General features: G+C 37.4%; 1 protein-coding gene across 3 annotated transcripts in view; it reads right to left on the reverse strand.

Moving 5' to 3' along the window:
- DLGAP1 (DLG associated protein 1) overlaps nt 1-23,314 on the reverse strand; it is a 364,067-nt gene that overhangs the window by 134,639 nt on the left and 206,114 nt on the right. For all 3 annotated transcript variants that reach the window (XM_008925543.2, XM_018081188.1, XM_018081195.1), the window contains one exon: nt 5,395-6,420. In XM_008925543.2, the coding sequence (XP_008923791.2) occupies nt 5,395-6,348 (954 nt within the window). In that variant the 5' untranslated portion in view covers nt 6,349-6,420. The remainder of the gene's footprint in view (nt 1-5,394; nt 6,421-23,314) is intronic.

A 23,314-nucleotide genomic window follows, 5' to 3' on the forward strand; every position in this document is an offset into this window, starting at 1 on the left:
CCAACTGTTATGTGCAGCCATAATTTTAATAAACATTTCTCACATAACAGTGTATGTAATGTAGTGTCACCCAAGTATGTTGCTAACTCCTACTTATGCTATGCTAGCAATAGGATCCAGTTGCCAGAATTATGTTCCTTAATGGATGTGCTATTAGAATGTAAGGATGGTAACAGAATGAACTGATGGTAATTCAAGTTAATGTAGAAAAAATAAGATCAGTGCCAGTATATTCAATATTAAGAAGTTACAGGATGGTAATAAAACTAAAGGACAGAGAATTATCACTTAAAGGAACATGAGCAGATAAAACTGCAGCTAAATGTGAAGTACTCACATTGCTGTAGAACAGCTCTCTGTAGAACAGTACTTAGGAGGCCTCCATTACTGAATTACTGAAGACACCAAAGGTCAGTACAGGTTTTAATTAAATGAATAAGAACACAACAGTTGTTCGTGGTGAAATATGTGGCAAGATCACTCTTACCAACACAGTTGACAATTTCTTTTTTTACTAATATTTTTTTTAGCTAAAATAACGGACTACAAGGATAAGGAAGACAATTATACTGAAATACTCTCCTATGTATTTGTCTCAGTATAGCACTGACATCTGAGTGGGTTTGCAGGTAGGCTAAATAACCAAGATATAGATTTAAAGGAATTACCTCTTAGTAATTCTTTATATTTTCCACAAATTCCCTAATTGTACTCATTATTCCTATTACCTACGTCACTATTTAAAAACTGAAGTAAATTAGTTTTCTGTGAATATTTTTTCAGTTTTAATGTTCCTAGATACTAGCTGATTTCAAAAATCATGAATATTTAAGAATTTCCAAATGTTTTCATGATTATTCTATTACCTGGAAGCTGACGTAGAACACATTAAAACATTTGACGCTTTATTTCACAATTGTCCAAATCATTTCCCTAGCTTTACCAGAAGTATGTTTCATATGAGCTCAATAAAAAAACTTGACACTTATACCTCATATACTTCATAGTTCTGACTGGAAAATTGAAGGAGAAATAACATATGCACTAATTTTCAATTTATAAGGGAATATGGAGGAAAAAAAGCAAGTCTTGAGATACATGAAAAATAGAAGGTCTATATTAATGGATGTTAATACAACTTTCATATATATATATATACATATATATATATAGGAAGATTTGAACATGGTAGTTGCATCTGAAATGCAAACACTATAAATGAGGAAAACATAGACATAAACTGAAAATGCAGATGGACTGGTATAGATAACAGATATATATAACAAATCTAACACGAATTGCTGTGGCGTAAGGATGAACACCTTGTAATTTAACATACCATGTTAACAAATCATAATGTACTTACTGGTCCTTATTAGCACCCTGAACCTAGGATCTATTTGGCCATCCATGGACATAGGCAACAAAAAGAGGCTGGAACTGGGACTGAACAGTATCTCCTAAGAAACTGTGGAAGTGCCTTGTCCTGAGACTGGAAAACAAGTCACCTAGATTATAAGTTTCTTAGCACTACACATGGTATAATAATGCCCATTACAGGCAACCTTCACACAGGAAACCCAGTGCAGTATGAACCGGAACCCTTTGCCACCAGAAAATTCTGACTACATCTAGAAACTTATATTTTTTTTATAGTATTTCTCAGTGTATCTCACCAAATGCCAAGCAATGCAAATGTGGAACTCTAAGGGTTGCACTGCTGTCTCCACCTACTGCACTTCAGTTTTGAGAAATAAAATTTCCATCCTCAGCCCCAAGTGTCTGACACAACTGACTTCAATCTCATCAGTTGTGACTAAAGGAAAACTTATGACTGACTCACATAAGAAGAAAAGAGGATTAATACAAAAAATGTCATCCTTTGTATTTTTCTCAATCTCTTAACAAATGGACCAAGGACAATGTGAACAGCAATTACGGGGAACATTGAATGGCAAAACTATAATCAGAGACAAACTCTGCAGTGTATTTGATACTCTATTAGCTCCAAAAATCATGAATTCATAGAAAACAAGACTGTCAAAAATATCCCTATGTATTTAGACCCTATTGTTCGAAGACAAGAACTGCTGCTTACATTTTGTCTTTATAGCATTGCCTCATTTCATTTTTTCCAGAGGAGAAGCTAGTGGAGAAATAGAGGCTGTCCACTGCCTTATAAGTTTCTCTTTCAAGGGAGGGAAACCATTTTGAAGAAGAATTTTGATAAAACATGAACAGTTCTTTCTCACCTTCCTTCACTTTTCTCCAACCACAAACCTGGATCAAACAGAAGCACTTTCCTGAAGTAAAAATCAGCTAAAAAACAGGACATTATCTTTGTACAATCCAGCTCATCACTCTTAAAAGAAGAAATAAAAAATAAAAATGCAATTCTGTTCCCAAAATGCAGGTAAGAGGAAAACATTTGCTTGGCGGTCTTTAGACTGGCCTGGGATAACATCTCTTTCTGAAGATGCACAGTGTTTACTCAAACCTCCCCGAGACCTCCAAGGACAAACATTGTGCCTCAGCACCAGGGCTGGAAACAGAGCCTGCTGGGGTAAAGAAAGACAGTGCAATGCAGGAAGACTCTGCACTCGATCCAAATTCCAAACTATGAGAAATAAGCCCATCTGCAATACAAACTACTGCCAATTCCTTCCACAGAACAGTTATATGGAAAATATCACAGCAAGCTAGATAATTGTTTGTTATTTCCATGTATTTACACTGAGAATTCATGCAGATACTTTTATGATAAAAGCCCTTACAAGCAAATGTGAAGTCAATGTTGCCTGTGATCTCTAATGTACTCAGATTTGTCAAGATAAAGAAAATTATCCTGAGTACCCTGAGTTGAATTCTGATACTGTCACAAGATGAGCTTGCCTAAACAAATAGTTGCCTCTTTGAAGGATCAGTTTAGGTCGTGAGAGTTTATGTCTTGGACCACAGACAATAACTTAAATTACAAATGAGTTGATAAAAGCATCTATTAAACATTTAATGGGTTAAATAAAGCAACAAAGAAGCATCATAATAATGAAATTAAATTCTCATTTGTCCACTGTGGTAATGAATTTCCAGCTTTCTTCTTACTTTGGGTATTTCTAATTGTTCTAACACAGGACACCAGCCTTTTGGTACAATCGTGAGAAGGTCACCAGGAAAACAACAGATAAACAGAATAATTCTACAACCCACTAACAGACTAGTACTCTGCTGCTGTTAATACACATTTATAGTGCAGGACAGCTAAAAGGCCTCAGTTAGGTCCTGTGCCCCATTGTGGAAATACAAAAGGGAACAAAGTGCAAGCCCCAAAGGGCTTGTAGTGTAAAAAGATAAGTGATACAGTGAAGAGAAAAGCAATGGGACGCATTCAAAATAGACTGACTCTTTTAATACCTATATGCATTTTTCATCCTTTCAAGCTGCCAAGAGTGAAGAATAATCCTGACTCGCTTCCTTGAATCTACTGTACTCTTTGAATATTACTTCCAATGTTAACTGATGCTCGGTTAAGATTTTCCTTTAAAAAACCCCAACAATTTCAAACCTGTTATATTTCCCTTGTTTTTATAATGACATATCATTAAAAAATGAAACAAAATTAAGTGAAAACCAAAATGAAACTACCAGTAAGGATGGGAAACACAGCGAGAATTTAGTTATTCTAAGTGAGAATTTAGTTATTCTTACCCTTGACAATTGTTGGACGTATTTTCATACAGACACAGATAATGTCCTCTAATTCCACTTCAGGAGTCTATTCCTGTCAGCTAAACATTATCTAAAGGTCCCTATGGAGGTGTTCATTTAAAGCTGATGTTGGCACAGTTTTTCACTCTTTTCTAGCCATCTGGTCACATACTGAATTGTCAGCTATTTTATCTGAACCCAAGAGGAAGACTGAAGGAGTAAACAAAAACATCAACAAAAGAAATCTCAGGGTCCAAAGTAACCACAGCAATCAAGTCTAAAGTTATGATTTCTTCTCACCCACAAAATTCAGACAAAAGAGACTTAATAAAAAGAAACCCCAAAGCTCAAAAGGTTGCAACCTGAGGCTATTTTGAAACCCCTTTCCCTCTGCAGTCCATACACAGATCTGTAAACACACTCTGAGCATTTGTATTGCCTCCTCTTCCCCCCCCCAACAATTAATATAAAATATACATATCCATTCATTTACATTTAAAAATTAGAATCCCAGAGGCTGACTATCAAAATTATTTTGCATGCCACTCCATAAAACCTTTTAATATCAATTTTTAAATGCGGATGCCTCAGTCCTACGCTTTGTCTGCATACTGACTTAAAAAACAGAATGTGGAAGCTGACTGTCTCATTCAAGCAACCATATGAGAGATCTCGCTACAGTTTCTATACAGATAGACAAGAGTCCCACTACATTAAAATGAAACCAAATCATGTTAGCAAACCTCTTTTTTCCTCATGGTCTTCTCTCTTCTCTGTGCGACGTTGTTCCATCTTACACACACACTTAGATGTGCCATAAGTGCTTCATTTAAAGTGCATAAAAGCTATCCACAGCTCTCCTAAGAATGAAACAGTTTTAATATTTTCTGATCCATGTTCCTGCCACAAACATTCACCGGCAGTGTGATAGCTCCAAGAGGAGACATCTGATTCTTGACATTTAAAGATACAATACTGGTGAAAAATAGTGACGCTGTATTAACTGCAAACAGCTTGTGAGGGAGTAGGTGATGTACTCCTAAAGTGTATAATCAGAACAAGCAATAATTTCAACCTTTTGATTTTTTATTTTTGACTCAAAGCCATGAAAAAGAGGAATAGCCCAATAAACAAATCTGGACACGTTACAATAACTGTTTTAAGAGAATTTATATTCTATGTCTAAAAGAAAAGTATGCTGTTTTCCTGCTGGAGAAAGTACTCAGGTACCCTGAAGTTTCTCAAAAGGGTCTCAAAAGCTTTCATAAAAAAATGAGCAGTAAATGAAGGCAAATCTCGAAATTACAGAAATCAAAGAATTTGTATCCTGGTAACATTCAGTTAATTGACATTGTAATGCTAAATGCAAGCACTACAACATCAAATTCCCTATACCCCTACTGTGACAGCCTTATAAATTCAAAAAGTACACAGAAAGGTCTTATTTTTCTCACATGAAAAAAATAATCCTGTTCTAACATGAACTGTTTGAAACACTGAATGCTGGCAAAAAAAAAAAAAGAAAAAAAAGAAAAAGTTGATTTATTTTTAATTTCAGCAGCAGTACCACTTGTTTGTTGATCAGTTACTTTTGGGTAAAGTTGAGACATCAGAGCAAACCTCTATCCCCCACAAACACCTGAAACAAGGCAGAGCACAGTTAACAGCAATCAGTTCTCCACACTGTACCTGGAGGTACTGACAGGACCGTTCCTGTTGACACGTCTCTGCCTTCACCACTGTCTGGTCCATGTTAACTGATGCTTTCTGGTAAACTTCACGGGCTCTGCTCACGGTTAATGTAGAGGACCAAGAGCTTTTCTTCATTAACTGGGAGTCCAAATTCACAGGCAGGTTTGCACAGGTAGAGCATTTGACATCGTTATTGCTTCTGGAGGACTTCACAGTATGTTCGCTAATAGTGTTATAGGCTTCCATAAAGTATTGGGAAGAAGAACGATCAGGGCATCTTCCCATGGTCATGACCCCACTGGGACCATGATAAATGCAAACATCATTGTCCAAGTTGTCATCTGAACTCCACCATCCTGATGCATTGGATCTGGGCTTACCTTCTGATCGCCTTTCTTTACTCTTGCTGCGCTTCCCATACCTCATTGTCTGTGACTCTTCTGGGCTTGCTTTTCCCCCATTGACATTCCCCTTGGATGGTCCCTCCAGTGAATGGGACTTGGTAAAGAGCTTTTGGACAGAATGAACCAGGTGCCGGATCCTCCCTGGGCTGTCACTGCGGTGCTCCATGGCAGTTCGTTTGTACTGCAGAGTGTGGTAGCCATCCCGATTCAGAGGCAGCTGCCGCTCAAACTGGTCCAAAAGGTTGGCAGGAATGCGATTGGTCTTGTTGGCAGTTCCATGGGGAACCAGAGCACACTCGTCTTTGAGTTCATGGTGGGAACTATAATGCCTCCTGGGAAATGTGCTGCTGGCAATCTGATCATTGTAGGGCACCATGCACTCTGCCTGAAAAGAGTTCCTTTGAGTGTAGTAAGGGTGGTCTGCAGGATGGGGGTCCACTGGGTTTAACAAATATGGCTTCCTGTCCTGGTGGTGTGGCAGACTGTCACATGGAGAGTCACAGGCAACCCCATGATGATGACTACGGCTGCTAGACAATCCCTTCATCGTTGATGGAAAGCAAGTCCCAAAGTCATCTAATACGTATGGCTGTGCAACAGGCAGATCTCAGAGAAAGGCCTAAAAGAATGAAATACAACAGAGACCATAAGATATTCAAGCTAAGACAATAAACAGCATGTGTATGTTTAGCATTCTTTGTTTCTTATTGCAAAAATAATTGGAATAAACATTCTCTGATTCTTTTTATCGCTTAATATTTCCCATGTCCAATGTAGTGATAGGGATACCAAAATAGTATACAAGAAAAATTATCTTGTTCCATTAGCTGGAAAGCAGATGAAAGAAAATTTTCCTGATACGAAAAGTAAGATAAGTATCATCACCTATACTCTAAAACCTCAGTCCTGAAAACATTCAAGGACAGGGGCCTTCCAGGATGTCTTAACTGCTCATCTACATGTTTTCAGGGCCAAATGGATGCATTAAAAAAGATCATGTCCTTTATGGAACACTTTCTGGACTTCTTAGGCCACACACAAAGCATGGTGAAATTACTGGGAAATATTTCTCTGACTTAAATGCATATTTTTCATGACTTGAGTGCAGTTTTACTCAATGTGCATATTGTTTGCCCAGACTGTAAGCATCGCAAGACAATATTAATACGTTATTTCTGTAAGTTATTTTCAAATTAAGAATAAAATAACAATGCATTACACTAACTGTCAAAATGAAGCCAAACTAACTATTTAATAACCTATATATTTGGAGGGTTGTATTTAATATTTGCTGACTCCTATTCACAAAAAAACAATCATCTTATTCCGCTAATTCATGACTTGGTTTAATTCTCCATAGATTTTCAGTGTACTAAGCAGTGTTCAAATATCCCTACCTACTTCTACCATATAGAGGAACTGGTATAGCCACAACTTCCACATGGCAATAACAATGTAAGAGATTTCAACACTTAATTCTTGATTGCAGTTATTTGCCCCTGAAGTGACTCAAAATGCTATAGAATATTGATTACAACAAGTTGAAAATGGAAATCTTCATCCCAAGTGATATAATAACCACTCTGAGGCCAGATGCTCTTATTTCAGTCCTCAACACTAGCAAAAGTCTGTATGCAACTGCTACTGCAACCTCTGAGCTACTAATGTATAAATTATGGGTTTCAGATGTGACAAAAGAGTCTCGAGGTGCTGTCTCAGCTCCTGAAGGGCAGAGGACTTCTCAGAGGATGTCCTCTTAAGAGGGCAGTGGCAGTCACTCAGCTACTTTATTCTTTTCCGGCACCCCTAATCACATAATGCTTTTGGAAATGTAACTCTTGAGATCTCTCTTGTAGAACCAATAAACATCCATGGCAAACAGGTTTCCACTATGCTCCTCCAGTGTTCTCTCTGCTAAAGTTCACATGTTAACAGGTTGTAGACATTGTACCTACTGATAAATTGGCAACAATGAAGTTTTCTAAAATAGCATTTAGTTAATGTCAGTCTGGAAAAGCATGCTCTGCATTTCATCAGAACATATTTTATATTTTCTTCTGAATCTGTGGTGAGCCAAAGAGGATTTTTTTCAAAATGCTTCAAAGCTAATCTGGATGTCCTGCATTTCATTTCCCCTCACCGGACCCCTGCAATGCAGAAAATGTTCCTTCTCAAGAGACCTTTAATTCCAAAAAAAGAGTTTTCAAAATACCTCAAAAGGCTCTTGAAATATTCCAAATGGAGAGGCTAACTGGTTTACCTTAAGAGGAGAAGGGCTAAAGGCACCTTTGAAAGCACAAAAATAATATATTCAGAGAACTGGACTTGTCAATTATACTGTAGTGACAATACTTAGCACTTCCAAAGAGCATTTAATATCCCTACCAACTGTTTTAAAAATGTGATCTATTAGATTGTAGTCAAGAAACATCCAAAAGAATGTAGTAGTAGATTCATTACTCAGGTAATTGAAAATATGACTTGAACAAAAATACGTCATCATGAAGAATACTTCTGAAGGATACAGAGACCAATCAAAATACTCCAGTCTCTAGTATCTATGAATATCTTTCACACATCAAGGCTTATGAAAACAAAGCTTCAGCCAGTTAAGTTTTATTTAAATCCATTTACTATCATTCAACTGTCCTTAAGATGATTGATAAGTTCTCTTAAGGCAATAAATTAGTGTGTTATATAAGATAAAAAAAAATTAGAACCTTTCCTTAAATAGTTCAATAAACTGGGACATGCCCAAACACAGTGATTTATTTTCATTTTTTCATTATCTGAGTGACTATGAAATTTTCATTTTTGTGCACTGTGGAAAAAGAGTATATGTAAACAAAGAACCAAAAGAACCAATAATTTATAGCATATTGAAGTCATGGCAGGCATAGGAGATGTCATGGAATTATTTAGAATATGTAGTCTTATAGAGCAAAATGGCTGGGATGAGGAAACACTTGATCTGCTGGGACAGAATATTGTGGAACATCTTGAAGCTAAAGATGAGTTTAAAAGATATAACTATGGTTTGACCAATGGGAACAGCCATGTTACCAGCTGTGTTTTGGATGGACTGGCAATATGGATGCTAAGGAGGATGTGCAAGAAGTGGTAAAAAGCGAAAAAGTGACATTTGTCTATATAGAGAGACAGTGACAGGCTTTCAAAAAACTGTGGAGGAAGCTTGGCTAAGCACTGCTATATGAGCTTGGATGGTAAGTAGGATCGAAACGTTTAGGAGAAAAGATACATATAGTTCTACACCTATTTTGAGTCTGAGCTGTCAATGAATCTTCTATGAGGAAGTACCAGAGAAAAAAGCAGAAGATAGAGAGGATGATCTGCCCAAAAGGAATCAGATGAACAGATACAGAGAATAACAGAGAAAATATGCTTGTGAAAGCAAAAGATCATAGGGTTATAAAAAGCAGATTTAAAAGGGGAGGAAGAAAAGAAGAAACAAAAAAAGAAAGAAAGACCACAGAGCGATAGAAAAACCAAACCAAAACCAAAAGGGAGCAACAAATCTGTGTAACCAAAAGGAGTGACAGTAAAGGTTCCAAAACATGGGAGAAATTGCAATTCAGAGTAAAACCTCTTTATTCCCAAATCCTAGATTGCTGGATGCATTAAAAGAGGTTTTCTTTTTTTTTTCCTGCTGTTACAACACTGAAAACATCTATTTTATCATGTCAATTGTGACTAAAAACATGAGCATGTAGTCGAATATAGCTTCATTTTACCTTAACAGTAATACTGCTATGAATTAGGAAAAAAAACCCTAAACAATCATGTACCATAGTGTGGGGGGAAGCAGCAGACCCGTTAAGCCCCTAGAAGTTGAACCCCTAGACAAGCACAATATACTGGATGGCATAAGACCGTTCCCGTGAGACCAGAGAAGCTAATTAACCATTCCCATGAACAGTGAAGCCTTGAGAAGTGGGGAGTTAATTGGAAAGGTGATAAGTAGGTTTAGGGAGGATAAAATGTACAAGGACAAAAATTTTGGCTATGTTCATGGTGCAGGTGCATGGTGGTGGTGTTTTGTAGAAATTATATTATTTACAAAAAGTGTGTGAAAAAAATGTGGGCTAGCTGTCCTAATAAAGGATGCTGCTGCGCTGAGGTGACAGACAGCACTTGTCTCAACTCTTTGTGCAGTGTGTGTATATATGTGTGTGTACTTTTCTATCTGCCAAACCTAACAGCTACGATAGATACCCCGTGACACCATAGTGCACCTTCCAGGAGGGAAAGAATAAGTATAATATTCTGAATATTGAAGAAAGGAGTGTTGCTTTTCTTAATATTTAGTGGACAGTTCCTCTGCACAAAAGTCCCATCCTACAGTCTCTGATTTCATTAGTATTTTTCAAAGAATATGCATAATTTTCCATAATTGTGTTGGCTGAACCTATACATCAATGTTTAGTGACATTAACAGCTGGAGACAGGGCTATCTGATCATGCCATGAATAGCTGAGAGGAAGTTGATTAAGACTTTTATTGTATTGTTATTTTTTGGCCAAAATAAGAACACTTTATTACTCATTAAATAAATTAAGACAATCGATGAACATAGTAATAAACAGTGGAAATAGTAATTCTACAGACAGCAGACCAAAAGTACTTGATGGCATAGGATAAATGAGATGTTAAATAGATACAGCATTATAAGGCTGAAGAATGCTTATTACTTTCAACATTCATGTTACATTTGCTTTTGTTTTCTTAAGGATGCCCTGGGTAGGAAGAGTATGAATATATTCATCCTTGTTGTTAATGAAGTGTCCCTAATGCACAACAATTTGCTGGAATAGCCTAGTGGCTAGAAAAATACCTATTTAAATCCTATGTAATTAAAGTGAAAATGAATGCAAAGTAACAAAACCTGAATGCAGAAACTACCTATTCTTTTACAAATTTCATTTAACTATATTGTCTACTCGTATGTTTCAAGTTTATACATAAAGCACATGTTCAAGAAATATGTTCTTTCTGTTAGATAAATGTGCAAACTTCTGTTCTATAAAAGATATACTGATATGCCACAGAGCCCCTCCAACTTTATCTCACGAGACTGCAGAATTATGTTTCTAACATTTTTAAAGGAAGCTGTGAAAAACAATCAGGTAACAAGTCTTTCCACTTAAATAATGTGTACATAGGTATGTACAGAGTATGTAGATAATATAGATGAATGTAGCAGGTAGTACAAAATAGATAATTAATAAATCAAAATTACTAATATAATAAAAAGGGTTTATGGCCATTAGCAACTTACGAAACTTCATAATTGACATGCATTTTATAGGCTAATTATGAAGAGACAACGCTCATATTTTTTTTTCAATAATTTGATTATGTTATAGCAGTTCAAGACCTAGAGCAAAGCAAACTGTCATATGCAAAATATAATGCGTAATGTAAAGTTTAAGTTCAATAACTGCTAAGATAACTTATATTAGAAGGATGTGGACCTCTTGGAGCGAGACCAGAGAAGGCCACAAAGATCCTCAGAGGGTTGGAGCTCCTTTCCTAAGAGCAAAGCCTGAGAAAGTTGGTGTTGTTCAGCGTGGAGACAAGAAGGCTCTGGAGAGACCTTAGAGCTCCTTCCGGTATCTAAAGGGGGCCTACAAGAGTGTTGGAAAGGGACTTTATACAAGGACATGTAATGATAGCACAATAGGGGAATGGTTTCAAACTGAAGAAGAGCAAGTTTAGATTAGATATTAGGAAGAAATTCTTCACTGTGCATGTGGTAAGACATTGGAACAGGTTGCCCAGAGAAGCTTGAATGACCCATCCAGCCTGGAGGTGTTCAAGGCCAGGTTGGATGGGGCTTTGAGCAGTGTGCTCTAGTGCAAGGTGCACAGAGGGTGTAACTAGATGATTTCTAAGGTCCCTTGCAACCCAAACAATTCTATAATGATATATTCTACTATATCAAGGGGTATAGCTTAACTATAAAAATATTCAAATAAGATATGTATGAGACACAGGCAGAGTGCCCTAGATCATATTACTCAGGATGTGTTCAGACAGCTTTTGAATATCTCCAGTGAGGGAGACACCACATGATCTCTGGGCAATCTAGTCCAGTGCTTAGTCATTCCACAATAATGTTCTTCCTTATATTCAGGTGGAACTTCCTGTACATCAGTTTCTGCCAGTTGCCTCTTGTCCTATTGCTTGGCACCACCGAGCAGAGCCTGACTCCATCCTCTTGGCATCCTCCCTTCAGATACTTGTACCCATTGATGAGGTCCCCTCTCTGTTGTCTCTTTGTGAAGCTGAACAGGCCCAACTCTCTCAGGCTTTCCTCATAAGTGAGATGCTCCATTCTCTTAATCATCCTTGTAACCCCCTGCTGGACCTGCTCCAGAAGCTCCATGTCTCTCTGGTACCGAGACACCCAGAACTGGACACAGCACTCCAGATGGGGCCTCACCAGGGCTGAGCAGAGGGAAAGGATCACCCCGTTTGCCCTACTGACAATGGTCTTCCTAATGCACCTCAGCAGATCACTGGCCTTCTTGGTAACAGGGGCACACTGCTGGCTCATGGACAGCTTGTTGTCCGTTGGGACTCCCAGGCCTTTCTCCACAGAGCTACTTCCCAGCAGGCCAGTCCCCAACCTGTACTGGTGTCTGGCATCATTATTCCACAGGTGCAGGACCCTGCACTTGCCTTTGTGGAATTTCAGAATGTTTTTCTCTGCCCATCTCTCCAACCTGCCAAGATTCCTCTGAAGGGCTGCACGTCACTCTGGGCTATTGGCCACTCCTCACAGCTTTGTTTCATCAGTGAACTTGCTGAGGAGGCATCTACCGCTTCATGCAAGTAACTGATGAATAAGTTAGACAATACTGGACCCAGTTTTGACCCTTGAGGGACACTGCTAGTGATAGGCCTCAAACTAGGCCCTATATCACTGATCATGACCCTCTGAGATCTGCCATTCAGACAGTTCTCAATCCACTGGTCCAGCCTGCACTTCCTTAGCCAGTCTATGATATCCTCATGCTGAAGTCCAGGTAGACAACATCTACTGCTCTCCCTTCATCTATCCAGTCACTTGTTCCATCACAGAAGGCAATCATTTTGGCTAAGCACAATTTCCCTTTGATGAATTCATGTTGACTACTCCTAATCACTTCTTTGTCTTCCCGTGTTTAGATACGGCCTTCAGGATGAGCTGTTCCACCACCTTTCCAAGGATTGAGGAGTGGTGGTGTATTGGGTTTGCATGACCAGGTTTTGGTAGCAGGGGGGACTACAGGGATGGCTTCTGTGAGAAGCTGCTAGAAGCTCACCCCATGTCCAACAAAGGCAATACCAGCTGGATCCAGGACAGACCCACCGCTGGCCAAGGCTGAACCTACTGGTGATGATAGTAACACCTCTGTGATAACATTCAGGAGGGGGAAAAAAACCAACTTATTGTGCAGATGTAATTGTGACCAGAGAAGAGAGGAGTTGAGAATATGTGAGAGGAACAATTCTGCAGACACCAAGGCCAGTGGAGAAAATAGGAGAGGAGGTGCTTCAGGTACCAGAGTTGAGATTCCCCTGCAGCCCATGGTGAAGACCATGGTGAAGCAAGCTGTCCTCCTGCAGTCCATGGAGGTTAATGGGAGAGCAGAGATCCACCTTCAGCCGGTGGAGGAGACCCACACCTGAGCAGGTTGATGCCCGAAGAAAGGCACTGTGACCCCATGGGAAGGCCGACTGGAGCAGGCTCCTGGCAGGGACCTGTGGACCTGTGAAGAGAGGAACCCATGCTAAAGCAGGTTTCCTTGTACGATTTGTGACCCTGGGGTGGACCCCTATTTCAGCAGGCTCTTCTTGAACGACTGCACCCTGTGGAAGAGTGACCCGCGTTGGAGCAGTTTGTGAAGAACTGTTGCCCATGGGAAGGACTCATGTTGGAGAAGTTCACAGAGAACTGTCTCACATGGGAGAGACCTCACATTGGAGCAGAGGAAGGATTCCACTCCCTGAACAGTAGCAGAAAGTGTGATGAAATGTGATGAATAGAGTGTAACCCCCTTCTCAACTCCCTGTGCCACTGACGGTGAGGAGGTAGAGCTCACGAAGGAGGAGAGGGTGGAGGGAAGGTGTTTTTAAGATTTGTTTTACTTCTCATCATCCTGCTCTGATTTTGACTGGTAATAAATTCAATTATTTCCCCAAGTTGAGTCTGTTTTGCCCATTATGGTAATCAGTTTGTGATCTACCCCTGTGATTATGAGCCTTTAGTTTTTCTCTTCCTGGTCCAGTCGCAGAGGGGAGTGATAGAAGAGAGGTTTTGGTGGGCACCTGGCATCCAACCAGGGCTAACACATCACAGGCTGACTGGCCTGTAGTTGCCTGGGTCCTCCTTCTTTCCCTTTTTTAAGGTTGGGGTGACATTTGCTTTCTTCCAGTCCTCAAGTACTTTTCCTGACTGCCACGACCTTTTTAAGACAATTGAGAGTAGTTTAGCAATGATGTCCACCAGTTCCCTCAACACTTGTGGATGCATCCCATCAGGGCCTATGGACTTGTGGATGTCAGGTTTGACTCCACGGTCTCTAACCTAGTCCTGCTCAACCAAAGGCAATTCTTCTTTTCTCAAAGAGAGAAATTACAAACAGAGTTAATTACTACCAGAGACATGCTAACTAAGCACCATCAGGTCCACAGGACCTTGAGTCTAATAGCCTTGTCTGTTCAGAAACTAAGCAGCGAGAAATGTTGATTTTTTTTTTTTTTATTTTTTGATGAATGTGGTTCTTCTAAGATACCATTCACTGAGTCAGAGGACACTCCTGAATCCTCAGGTGTCTGCCAGGTCCAGAAACCAAATGGCTGGGACACAAGTGGAAGGCAATGTAAATACATAATGATATGTATGTAGAGCTTTGAGTCAGGAGGGCATTTAACCATGGGCACAAATTGAAACACACTATATTGGTACTTATATTCCAGATTGTAGCAGTCTTTTCAAAGAAATGCTGTGTTACTGTTTGAACTGAGAGGACGTAAATGATGTTTTTTAGCAGTACTGTGTGTAGTTGTGATCTCATTTTATGCTTTGTGGCAAACAAAAAGAGGTTCTAATTTCCACGGTGAACTCAAAGATTCTCAGAATTTGCTTATTTATTTACTCCCACACCACGGAATGTTCGCAGAGAAATTCCTCTCCCTAATATTCAAACTTTTACAAACAAGTGGAAGATACGTTTATGCTGAGAATCACACTTCCACATGTTCCTCATGTAGCACATTGCTTTATCCCAAAGGTCTTGATATTTTGCAGTCATTATGTGTGGCCTTTCTGTTACATTACATCACATTAATGAAAATCTAGACATCAATAAAAGGATACATATTCTAAAATGCACCTATCCACATATTTTATTAAAGTTGTTCAGAAGAAAATGAGATCTCAAATTATCTTCCTAATACATTTTGGCATGTAATATGGATATTTCAGTGCCTTGGGTAAAACTCTAAAGAGAATGTCTAATTTTTGCTTCCATGTCAGCAATCACACCAGGCAAGTGATATTTACAACATAATTTAATCTTGAACAGTGGACTGGGAGTCATAAGGGAAATGTTTTGGCCAGTAACATCAACTCATTCCAAGTACATGCGCAGATCAATAAGTGGGAGTTACTGGGAGAAAAAACGTAATTAAACTCTAGCTGATCTGTGAGGAGGCCCTTGTGAACGGTACGCATACAGAAGAAAACAAGAGAGACATCCCACCAATGACATAATAAAAATTGGTGTGTATTTTTTTTTCTGTCTGCATCCAACAATCTTTAGTTTGCATATACTTGTGGTGAGAAGTTTCACATTTACATTTGACAACTTTTTTCATTCATGTGCTTCTGGTGAGCAACTGTGGTAGTTAGTACCAGGATATTATGTGCCTTAAAGTTTTGGGTTTGGCTTTCTTTTCTTCTCTTCATTTCTGTGGCTAATAGCAAGTTGATTCTCCACTAAGATTGTCACGAAAACTGTAGTCACTAAAGTAACCTAACACATAATTAATCTCTGAGTCATATCTAAATACATTACAAGAATTGTAGCAGTAATATGTCAGCAAAATTTTGACACAAATAGTCTGATTTTTTCAATCCTCTTAGGAATGTGACTGGCAATATGCAGGATTGCATGCAAAGATCTTGGGGCTACAAAAAGAAACACTGAACTGTGATTATCTGCTCTTCCACTCTCCTTATTTGTGCGCACAATTAACAGTCAACTTTAAAAACAAATTCTGATCTTCTTCAGTGAGTAATAATACACTGTGCAATTAGACTTCTTATGCCTTTCCTGTGGTCTAGGACACCAAGTCTCTCTGACTCAATAAGGTATAGCGCCTTGGTTGGAGAGCCTGTTGTGAATTTCACTGCAAATTCAGAACTGCCAAAGGACATTTTCTTTTCCCAGAAAGAGAACAACCAGGTTATTACATCTGTATAATGTGCATGTAAGATAATATACTAAATTGAATCATTTCATAAATGTCATATAGGCAGTGTTGAAGCATACACCTCGTAAACAAATTTAGATGTTGCATTTTATCCTTTTCAGTCTCTAGGATGATGAACTTTATGATCTTAATATTTTTTAAGCAGAACTTACAGAATTTTTAGAATGCCGTTTCATCTGGAGATGAATCAAAAAGGGAATCAAAAGGAAGGAAACTCAAAATTTGGAATGAGGTTAACACATACTTACCTGCGTTGCTCTTTTTTAAGTACCCTACTGTTGCACCTAAGTTTGCAACTCTAGAGATATTTTGCTTAATTTCTTCACAGAAGATTTCTTAAAATGAAAGTATTACAGACACTACCTTCTATCAATTGCAGATAATCAGTGGGATATGGGTGTCTTATATATCTCAGATAATAAAAGGAAGCAAGTACAAGGGACAGGTCACATGTTCCTACAGCACTGACATCTGGTAAAAATAGAGAGCCTATCAAAGTGGCATAAAACATATAAAATTAAATGACTAATACCCATATGGAGATATCAGGTATGTATCTAGATTTCTGCAACCCAGTCAGTTATGAATGTCAAAGGTTTATTTTTCTAGTAGGAATGAGGTGATCAGCAGATAAAACCTACATACAACATCTCCAATGGACTTCTCCTGTCAAAGTCAAATAAATTCATGCTCCACAATGTGGTCACATATTGAAAATGGACATCCTTGTACTAAAAGAAGATCCTGATCCTCTTTGCAAGGACACCAGGGTGACTAAGCAAAGGAGCCACTATAGGAACTAGTGACTGACTGTGATCTAATGGAAAATGCTAATCTGTGTCAGACCTTGAACCAACATTACACAAACCCCATCTGCATGGGTCAATAACTCATTTTCTACCAGTTTTTTAGTGTTCAGCAATTCTGTAGCATGGTAATTTTGTGACAGGTATCACAGTAAATTGTTACCTGAGCTACAGGTTTTCATGATCTCTAGAGTTTTTCTACACATACATTGAAAGAACAATATTTACTGTCAAGCCAGGGAAATGGCTTTGCTTAGTCCTGTGCACTACAGTGCACTCAAGGTACATAATACCTGAGAATCCATACTTTGATTTCTATGATGGCAGTGACAGTGTGATTGTGTGATTATATGATTTTTATGGTCTTAATCAGCAAATCTCATGATTAAAAGGGTCTCAGAGCTTTTTACTCTTTACTATTTAGAAATTAAGTGAAAGACTGTGTTAAATATTTCTTGCTCCATAAAAATCACTCAATTCACTCATTTCACTCAAAGCACTCATTTTAATTTAATGAAGCATAGTTTTATGAGACTCTCTACAGCTTCAGTCTTAATCACAAACCTTGACCTCATTTAGCAAAAATAGAGATTGATTTCCTTGAAAAATGTTCTTCCAAGTACATTATATTTTAAGTCCAAGAAAAGTGAATGTTACAAAAACATACAAGCACCAGAATCACTATGCTTGCAGATGGTGTCCCATCTTGGCTTTCAATTGGTAGCTCTATCTGAATGGTACCACCCCTGAACATCTCTTGTCAGCCTCAGAAACTAATGAAAAAGTGTCTTAGTGGAGAAACGCTGTGAAAACATTACAGAAGCTCTATGAAGACCAAGGGTAAGAGCTGTGAAGATGTCACTTTTAACAGAATGACAATACAGGCCTTATTAATCATCATACTAGCCCTAGTAGTTCCCCCCACTAACTCTCCTCACTAGTCCACCAGGAAGAACCTGCAAAGCCTCAGAGAAACCGTCTCATATTGTAACTATGAGCAAGAACTTCCTGGAAAATTCACTTCATAGTCATACTAGTATTATGGAGCTTTGACTGTATCAACAAATGTCACCACTATGATCAACCAGCTTGGTCATGGATATGTTCCAGTTTCTGTGTGCCCAAGCCAGGTTTCTCCACTGAGGCAATAGGAAAAGAGATGAGGAATACAGTGCCAAGAACGTTCTGCTCATATCCAAGGCCAGTGAACTTCTACATGGGAGAAAACTGACTCCTGTAAGAAAGAGATGCCCTCTCTGAAGGTATGGGATAAAAGAGCTCAGCCAGCAAGCCAGAAAAGCTCATTGGGTTAGTACAAAACAGTCATGCTTAGATCAAAACTTAATTTTTCTCATTTCAAGCTGTTTCTCCCAGCTCAATCTAAAAGTAAAAACCAGCAATTTTGAGCTCAGTTTGGCACTGAATATGAAACATCTGATTAAAAGACAGAAAGTAACAGAATAATTTTAACTAAATAATTCCCTAAATCAGGGCTGTAACACTGAACTTTCTGAGTTTAAGGTTTATAAAACTGCACAAAGAACCAAAAAACTGAACCAAACCCTCATATATACTGTGGAATATTATTGCAGTTAAACAACTTTTACCCATCTTATCTTTGATGGCTACAGTAACTGATCAATACTTGTTGTGTCATAGTAGATGAAATAGAAATAATTTATGGTTTTATAGTAATGCATGGAATAGAGTTAGATTTGGCAGAAGTCTTAAGCCGCTTGCTTAAATCGACGTGTTTCATTTCACCTCTACTGGCATAAAAAATAATAAGATACATAAAAATTTTATTTTTAGAGGGCAACATTTACTACAAATAGTTTCTCATGCAGTTTCATTTCTTCTTATGAAGAAATGGAAATAGCAACCACTGTTAAAGGGGATTATTTTTCACGGAACTCCATGAAATATTTCTGAGCTATGGCAAACTGGGAAATAAATCCTAATTTATGAGAATGTCTGAAAAAAATGACTGGTACTTTCAAAAAGCTATTTATCAAGTACTTCATAGAGTAAAATGTGACAGCAAAAGTAAGAGAAATTCTGTGGGCAAAATGTTTTTCCCCAGGCACAGGACAAGACAGGGCTGCATCTCCTCTGGGAGACTATTCTGCCCTTGAACAGAGGACACAACTCCTCTTTACTGCTTTGAGGTTTCATTCAATTCCACCTAAACCACTGAACCACTAGCTACATTTAATCTATTAATTTACAACAGTAATAACTTAAAAGTTTTACAAAAACCTCATAACAGTAACCTTCATTTTATTTGGATATTATTCTGATTGAAAATATAAAAAATTAAAAAAGAGTACCATGCCTCTTTTTTGGTGTTTTTTTTTCGTTTGTTTGTTTTTTGTTTTTGTTTTGGGTTTGGGGTTTTTTTGGTGCATTTTCCAGTAAATAGAACCAATGGTCTGCACATACCTAGAAAAAAGTAAATTTAAGGATTAAAGATTACTTTTGAAAAGTTCATTTTTAACTTTGTTCATATATGGTGAGGTATGCATACAAATGGCATCTGATAAGAATCTGATTGTAGGAATTATGCTTATCCAATTCAGAATCAAAAAAAAAGTTCTATTATTATACAGGTAAAATCAAAACAAAGATTAATTACTGAATACAAACTAATGAAATGATGCAAACATGCTAAAAAGCATTCATAGAAATAAAATTTTCAGAGCAGGGAATGTACCTTAAGCATTCCAGAAAAGGCTTTCAGAATATCTTTTAAATCAGAAAGAGGCAAAAATAATTGAAAAAATTATTTTATGAAATTACTTATTATGAATAATATTCTGTTTGATGTTGGATGGCCAAAAAGGAAAAATGATTAAACATGCTTATATTCTGAATTGCATAGCTCATCTTTTTAATGTCACAGGACTTAACTGTGATTTGTTTATTTCCACAGTTTGTGACTGATCTTTTATCAGGTTGATGAGGCCACAGAGGATTCACTCCAAGGTTTCGACACCATGAGCATAATGGTGATGGTACCCCTACGTTAGGTGCCAAATAAAATGCTTGTGAATGTACTTCATGTACATGTTTGTAAGAAACTCAGATCTGAAGGTGATTTCTTCTTCACTATATGCATTCTGTAGAGAAGCTTACCACAAATCACTGTGCTGACATACACAAAATAGTAAATGAATATCTTATTGCTGAAGGATGACTGACTTCATCAGCACATTAGGCATTTATACACTGCATGTTTCACTCCTGGGGGCTCAGAGGGAATACCAAAGCACCAGACTGTTATTTTATACTATCCTTGACAGAACTTCACAGATTGTTGTTATTAAACACAATAATAAAGAATATATTTATTATTATTATCTATTATAATTTCTTTATATAGTAGAATATAGAATAAAGAATTAGAATAAAAAATTATCTATTATAAATAATGACTTTACATAGAGGGAGTCAAGAAGTCAAAATCAAGGAAAATATAGTTAAGAATATTTCCTTTTCACTTGAACTTCATTGTACTAAAGAGTATTCATTGATACAGAAAAATCTAAGTGAGGGAGGGATTGGAAAAGAAAGCACTAAATTAAGAGGAGGAAAAGGAAGTATGAGCTTAATTCTCTTTTTTAGCATGTTACTATTTCCAGCAATGCCCCAACTGATATAACTTCACAGATCTCAGTGGAATTGCACCTGAGTGAGACCAGCATGAATATCATGTAAGCGAACAGAATGAACTTAATCTCAGCTTTTAATATTTTCTGGTTTAAAGTAGTAACAGAAAATAAGTATTCTCCATAATATTAAGTAGGTACAGTTTTAAAACTATTAATAATGCACTTTAGAAGATAATGCTAATAATAACTAATTGCTTCATCACGTAGAACTGCCATAAATTAAATACACTTCAAGGAGCTCCTGAAATTTATTTTACATGTAATTGCAAATGATAGAGTGTACATCTACTGGAATAATGCACGCTTTAAAGAGAAAAGCTTTATTTCTAGGTTCTTTGGCAAAACATCTTGTAATAAATATTTTAAAAAATCATTTAAGTAATACATTCTAAGTTAGTTTTAGTTAAATTAAGTTCTAATATTGTGTAAAAACTGCCTATAGAATAATATGTGGGTGTGCATTAAATATTTCCTTAGCACTGAAAGTACTTCAGAGAGATGATTCTTTAAAAGAGAAACACCATGAACAGACAGGTGATATATGCACCTTGTTGCTTACTCCTCCTAATTTAATTTCATTTCAAGGTGAACTGTAAATGTGTTATTCATACAATCTTCTTTAATATGTGTACAAACAAACCATGTTCCCTTAAACCCAAATAAAAAATACACAGCCTTTTCACTTTATTACATCTTAGCTACTCAACTGAAATCTCATCTTTCCTTTCAAAACATGAGGCTCATCATATGTTAAATGTCAGCATTATTGTGTAAGTTCAGGAGGAGTCACAGTGGGCTTCGCTGTTTGTCCTCATACATAAGGGTTATAAAAACCATCCATAACTGCTACTCTGGAGCTACAATCTTTTGTTGACATAGAATAAACCTTGTAGAAAGATAGCATTTCTGATTTTAAAGCTAAGAAGTAACAGAATCTGCCACATTTCCAAGAAAATTGTTCTGGTAATGAGCCACTGATACATAGCTGCATCTGAATGTGTCTGGTATCCAAGTCCAGCTAATAGCTCTGGAGTTTTTTGAATAGACATTTTCAGAAGTCCTTACTATGAGCCATGTTTCCTTCTGCTGCTACAAGACAGAATAATTTCATGCCCTTCTCTGTCATAAACTAAAATGACTCGGTTTCTCAATCACATTTGAAGGCGGATTTCCAGGCCATTTGTCACTCCAGAAGCTTCCTCCCATCCAGCCTTTGACTACTTTATAAAATACAGTTCTTATCAGATGTGCAATAATGTTGTTAGGCTACAGTAGCTACAGATTTGTTCTTCTGAATTCCTCAGTCTACAAAGAATTTAACTGAAAACGTCCAGTAAACTTCTTATATCAGGGCTTGAGTTTTTCCTTGCTTTTCCCTATGAAGAACCTAGTTTGGACTGCAAATGCAACACAACATATCATAAAAGACACTTATTGACAGCTATTTTCAGTTCATATGATAGATTTTTTTGTTTGTTTGTTTAGATTTGGAATGTTAATTTAAAACAATCATTTTTATATTCTTGAAATCATGCCCACACAGGAAGACAGATTCACAATTTAGCAATAATTAGATAAATTAAAAGCATTTCTCTGGAGAGCAGTCATATTAACCTCCATTTTCACAAATGTACCTCAGAATCATACATAATGTTCAAGTAAACTAATTTTATTTTTCTTTCATATTTTCAGCCACTACTGTTTACCAATGTTAAATCTGTACTGCAGAAACAAAATGACATTAGCCCCATAAAACAGTACCTGATCTAAAATTTCATGTTTACCCTCTCTCTTGGGAAGCTCACACTAAAGCCAGACCCAGTGATTGTTATCTCCTCTGACAGTCAGTCTGACCCCTGCTGGAACATCAATGCATATGAGCACTAGCAAAGAACCAGGACACAGCACTTAGAAAAACTACACTACTGCAACTACAGTACTCAGTGTACTTTCAGACTGTACATTTTAAACACTGTAGAGAAGATCCAAGGAAAGAATTGTATAAGATAAAATGGATAGCTGCTTTCAGAAATGTACGATTTCAGTTGCACTATTTCCAGCAGATAAATGAAGAACACTGGTTTTGGTAAATATCCATTTGAAACTACTTGAGCATGAATCTTATTTAAAAATAAAAAAAAAAAATTATAAAAGGTAAATAAATTACTTCTTTAGCTTAAAGGATGACAGCTGCTTAAAGGATATTAGTAAACTAATTGTATTATCTTTATTCCAATGATAATATGCATTGATATTCTGAAACTTTTTAAAGGACTAGTAGCCAATGAGTATTTAGGGTAGAAATTAGTTCCTCTAGAGGTTATAAACCTCCTCATTATTATCTGAATTAGTGAAGGTAAAACAGCAGCAAAACACAAGTGAATGGTAACATGGGTTGAATCTTGTGTTGCGATGGGCAGAGTCCAGGGATTTTCAAACTGTACAGTCACAGAGAGTTTGGCCATTTGCACTTTGAATTCCTTTTTTTCCATCCTTGACTGAATGGAATAAGGTATGCTTCAGCGATATCAGA

The sequence above is a fragment of the Manacus vitellinus genome, unplaced genomic scaffold (genome assembly GCF_001715985.3).
Source record: "Manacus vitellinus isolate BGI_N305 unplaced genomic scaffold, ASM171598v3 scaffold_1_pilon, whole genome shotgun sequence".
NCBI classification, from domain to species: Eukaryota; Metazoa; Chordata; class Aves; order Passeriformes; family Pipridae; genus Manacus; species Manacus vitellinus.